The sequence below is a fragment of the Montipora foliosa genome, chromosome 13, assembly GCF_036669935.1.
Source record: "Montipora foliosa isolate CH-2021 chromosome 13, ASM3666993v2, whole genome shotgun sequence".
In the NCBI taxonomy this organism is placed as follows: Eukaryota; Metazoa; Cnidaria; class Anthozoa; order Scleractinia; family Acroporidae; genus Montipora; species Montipora foliosa.
In genome coordinates, this window is record NC_090881.1 from 17,707,029 (window position 1) to 17,712,028 (window position 5,000).

The following is a 5,000-nucleotide window of genomic DNA, read 5'->3' on the forward strand; positions in this document are numbered from 1 at the left end:
ATTTTAAACATATTTTCATCATCCTTGCTGCTTCGAAACGCGCCAAACATACCGTTTTAATCATAACTCCACGTATTCATATTCCGGAATAGGGTCAATAGAGATATATTTTTCGATTTGATATTTATTGATCAAAATTCTCGAGGCAATAAATTTTGGACAGTAATTGAGTCCACAATTATTTAATCGTAATTTATTTACTTAGTCACACAGTTTCACTTTAATCTCTACTATTCTTACTTTTCTACTTAAAATAACCTTTGATTGTGGAAGAAGAAAAAAAGATTATCCAAACTTCTTGCCAATTGTTTAAGTTCAGCTTTTCTTTAATCTACATTTACCCTTTAGTAGAGATTGCTGTTTAGTTTAGTACGTTTATATCTTTTGTAAATAAGCAAAAGAAATTAAATAAAGTTAAAGGGAAAAAAATGCTAAAGTAATATTATCTTGCTTCTCGCCTTTTTTTAGAATGAGCCCTTTTATCTCAGCCAAAACGAAGGTTTTATCGTTGTTTACGCCATTGATGAACCAAGGACATTTCAGACTGCAAAACAACTCATCAAGCTTATCCGCGAACTGAAGAAACAGCGAGGCCAACACACTGCCATCGTGCTTGTGGGAAATAAAGTAGACCTGAATCATTCTAGGTCAGTTTCGAACACAGAAGCGTTGGAGTTTGCTTCGAAACACGAGTGCTTTTTCCACGAGACATCTGCAGCTAACAATATCAACGTAAAAGTCGTTTTCCAGGATGCTGTGCGACAGTTGAGACTGTTTCAGTTGAATAGGAGGACAAATGGACCCATGAACTCGCTCAAGAACTTTTTTTCGAGATAAACTTCAAACTCAGTGAGCTGTTAAGGCGCTTTCTGTTCTGTGTAAATTCGGCTTTGAAATGTGACTCACGCGACTTTTTGATTTTCAAGAATCTTGACTCCGTCCAGTCGTTCAAACGCTGTTTAACACTAATGCGGCATTAAATACCATCCCAGGTTTGGATCTCTCAAGTCGAGAAAGCCTTAGCATTTTTATTCTGCAGGAAAGCCAAAGTCTAAGGACACATTCAATTGATAGAACTGACCAGACCGGGCATTTGGAAGAACTATCTCTACAACGCCTTCAAATTAACACACTTCGAGAATAATACAGGATTTTGAACAACTGGGCCCAAGGCTGTCCTTTTTTTTTTTTATCCCTGAAAGAGAAGAGCTTCCCTCGTCGGATCATGCGCAGACATAAGACCCAGGGCCCGGTTGTTCGAAAACCGATTAACTTAATCCAGGATTAGCGGTAAAAGTTTCATTTGCTTATTTTTGTTTTTCAAGATCGACTCCTTCTAATGTAAAGTTTTGCCGAATTCCGGCTTTGAACAGCACTTGGGAGTAGAGAAATAAACTCCTTCGTTAATTTTTAATCTGGGATTAGCGTTAATCGGCTTTTGAAAAACCGGGCCCACGGGTTCCCTTGACGAGCGGTAACAGGTCCCACACAGGCATAACTTTCGCGCCAATCCAGGAATTACGTCAGCCTCTTGCAAACATGACGATACAAAAGGAACAACAATTTAGTTACATGGAAAGGGACTTTTCAACATACGCGGTCGAACTGTACCTGCTTCAAAGATAGCCCCAACCATCGCGAGTTTTAATTCCAAAACTTTAAATTCGAGAGAGAATGGACGATGATCGAGTGCACAACTACAAAGAGATGCGTGGTCCACGCGCAAATAAACCACTCGAAGTTCCGGCTCCTTTAAAATTCGCTTCTTCTCCGGGTGTACAAAAAGATGAAAACGCCTGTTCAGTTGGACGGAATTTTTTGCGCCCCTAACTGTCTACTTAACATATTCCAACTTACCTTTCGTTTTACGGTGCGATCCATTCAGAGGAATTTAAGAAATGACAACGGCCGGCCATGGCAATGACCACGCCAGAATAATTCTCGGTTTTCAGATGACGTCACGGCCGGCATTCTCTATTTTCGAATTCCCCAAAATACACTTTGTTTGCCCCCCAAATTTTGCATAAACCATTGTTTTCAAATGCTCTTGGGAATATGCAGTGTCCCCAAGAGCATTTGAAAACAATAGTTAATGCAAAATTTGGGGGGCAAACAAAGTGTATTATGGGGAATTCGAAAATAGAGAATGTTGGAGCCCCTAAACAAAGAAACGGCGGCCATGTTGTAGCCCCGTCCAAATCCTCCGGGAATTCAACTGTATTATTACGCAAAAGTTTTCTTTTGTTTTCGTTGAAAAACATGGCTGTTGATCACGTGAGTGAAAACCAGCAATAGGGAGCTTAAGCAACGACAACGGCTACGGCAACAAGAACGTCACAAATTTGCTTATTCAGTGGGAAAAAACAAAAGCTTTGCACGCCCTGCACGTGCGTTTTTCAATTTTGTCCATTTCTTTGTATTTTAGAATGTTATGGTCGACAGTGTCAAATGCTTTTTGAAATCGACGAACAAAACGCCAACTTTATAGCCAGTGTCGCCTTTTTCCATGTTTCAGTGAGATACAGAAGCAGCGATTCAGTGGAGACTTCTTTTTTGAAACCCCATTCATTTCAATTAGGAATAAACAAGAACTTGTAATTTTCTTCAAGTACTACAAATTGCAACAGCCATAATTCTGCTGGTCTTTGGAAACAATTGCTCGCGCTTATTTATTCTAAATTGCACGAAAAATCATGTGACTGTCCGCACTCATTGGTTTCCATGACCTTACATGGTGACCGGTTCACGGCATCGTGGTAAAATTAAGATGGCGTTAGAAAGATTAGAGATTCTTTCCACAAGCTATTTATGGGATGATAGGGCTCAAACTCTGCACTGTGCCTAAGGAAATAAATCAACTTGGTTGACCGAAAATGTTTTTATTTGGTTTGGAAAATGTGATCAACCGCGAGCTGTGTTTTGTAAATACAATCGTTCACACTAACTCCATTATATGATGCACCGATCAAAGTTAGCGGCAATTTGTGTTGCTCTATGAACCGAAAAATACTTTCAAGACGATCGCTATGTCCGATGGTATATTGCGTGATGCAGTCACGCAGAACGTTTGTCAAACAGGCTGTTGGTTTGGTTCGGATACCAAGTGTCTTTTCTGCTGTTTCTATAGCAACATCTTGTAGATGTTTTGGGTCGACGGAGTCGGGTTGACCAAATAGGGAATGGAACCAGTGACCTCCCATCATAACCTGAAAATACAGCAAATTGGAAATGCTCCTTATTTAGGAGAAAAATGACCGGTACACAGCATTATGGTGTTAGTCCATTTTGTCTCCAACACAATGATGCCACAAACAGTATAAATGGAGAAGATTTCAACGCTCGAAATGTCGGCTATGGATGGCTATGGATGTTGGCTATGGATGGGCTATGGATGTTGGCTATGGATGGGCTTAGGTCAACGTAGTATCTAAACCCAGTTGATACCAATTCCTTATCTGTTTCTCCTGTAAGAAGCGCCAGCATCGCTGTTCCCCAGTAGGCTTGATACACACCCTTCAGACTCAATAATACACTAAGAACAAGTAAAGATGATCATATTAAGTTACATAGGGAGAGAAATTTTACCCCCTGGGGGAGGGGGCCCCCATATAAAAAGGATGGGGGTGCTCATCGTACCTTTTAGTGGTACCTTTTAGGGTACTGAGCTCAAAAATTATGACAGGAGACATTTGATAATTAACTATTTTTGCATTTTGTCTAATTAAAACCAATAATTTGGTACCTCTTAGGGGTGAAGAAAATTTCATGCCATGCCCACAAGACAGGACCTTGGTACCTCTTCGGGGTTCTTTTCAAAATTTCCGACGAGCACCCCCGTCCTTTTTATACGGGAGGGGGGGGGGGGGAGGGGGGTACCCTCTAGAAGTACAAGTGATCCCAAAAGTGCTTATCTTCCGTGGTATAAAACTTACAGTTAGTCTCGTTGTTGCTCCTCCCAGTCTGTTGTTTTCAGGAAAGGCACAAGAGTCAAAGATAATCCCAAGAACTTGGATTGAATCAGAAGAAGGCACTAAAAATCCAAACCCATCGACAGGCACAACATTGCCTTCATATTCTAGGTTTACCACTGCCACTGTCACTGCCTGTATGTTTGCCAGGTCATTGGCAAGTGGTTCCCACGCCTTTGGAAGCACCATTGCCAATTCATGTGCAGGTAATCCACTTATAACATGATCCACTCTGATCTGGTGTTTTGGCGAAGTGACCATTAGTTTGCCGCAAGAATCAAAGTCGATTGAGGTACAAGGAGACTTGAGTTTGAAATCAACTCCCTTTTTCTGTAGTACTTCTAGTAACTTATCAGATAGGGTCTGTAAACCGCCTTTTAGGGACCAAGTGCTCCAATGTTCTTTCTTGGCTTTTGATCCTAAGGTGCTCTGGACAGAAGCGTCTGGGTAGGCTGAGGTTGAAAAATCAAAATCAGGTGATAATGGCCCTGTCAGTTTAGATAGATACTGGTGCTGTATACGACTGATTGCTGATGCCTACACAGCAAAACCTTATCTTAGTTTAAGTAGCAGGATGGGTGTCCATTTCAGGGTTACCATAAAGGAATCAACATGGTTTTAGGGACAGAGACAGGCCTCCAGGAACACCCCTGAGATAAGGAGGCTCAGGTATTATGCTAACCACTTCACCACTATGCCTCTGCGACTTGACCTTAGGTCCTCCTCGTAATCCTGCAATGGAATACAATGTAGTTTCCTGTCCAAGGGGAGTGGCAAGACTAAGTCACTTCGTACTCCAGAAACTGGAATACTGGTAAGCCCCCATTGGTTTGAATACAACATTTTAGATATTAATGAAACTATCTGATGAGAACTACTTACCAGGTTTCAAACTGCTTTTCAGCACACCTCTTGTTATGGAACCATGTTCCTTTTCCAGCTCATATAAAGGAGGAAAACAAGATTTGAAGCTCAATAAACGAGCATCACCAGCAAAAATCCCTCTGCAAAATGGATCAGCAAAGTAGTCTG

The 5,000-nt window shown here is 41.1% G+C and overlaps 2 protein-coding genes across 2 annotated transcripts in view; one reads left to right on the forward strand and one right to left on the reverse strand.

Annotated features, from left to right (window-relative positions):
- LOC137982281 (ras-related protein Rap-2c-like) overlaps window positions 1-1,414 on the forward strand; it is an 8,407-nt gene extending 6,993 nt beyond the window's left edge. The window contains exon 4 of the mRNA XM_068829357.1: window positions 469-1,414. Coding sequence (XP_068685458.1) covers window positions 469-837 — 369 coding nt within the window. The 3' untranslated portion in view covers window positions 838-1,414. The remainder of the gene's footprint in view (window positions 1-468) is intronic.
- A 1,163-nt stretch (window positions 1,415-2,577) lies between these two features.
- LOC137982216 (protoporphyrinogen oxidase-like) overlaps window positions 2,578-5,000 on the reverse strand; it is a 7,477-nt gene continuing 5,054 nt past the window's right edge. The window contains exons 3-5 of the mRNA XM_068829290.1: window positions 4,851-5,000; window positions 3,933-4,420; window positions 2,578-3,206 (exon numbers count right to left, since the gene is read on the reverse strand). The exon at window positions 4,851-5,000 is cut by the window's right edge and continues 4 nt beyond it. Coding sequence (XP_068685391.1) covers window positions 2,880-3,206; window positions 3,933-4,420; window positions 4,851-5,000 — 965 coding nt within the window. The 3' untranslated portion in view covers window positions 2,578-2,879. The remainder of the gene's footprint in view (window positions 3,207-3,932; window positions 4,421-4,850) is intronic.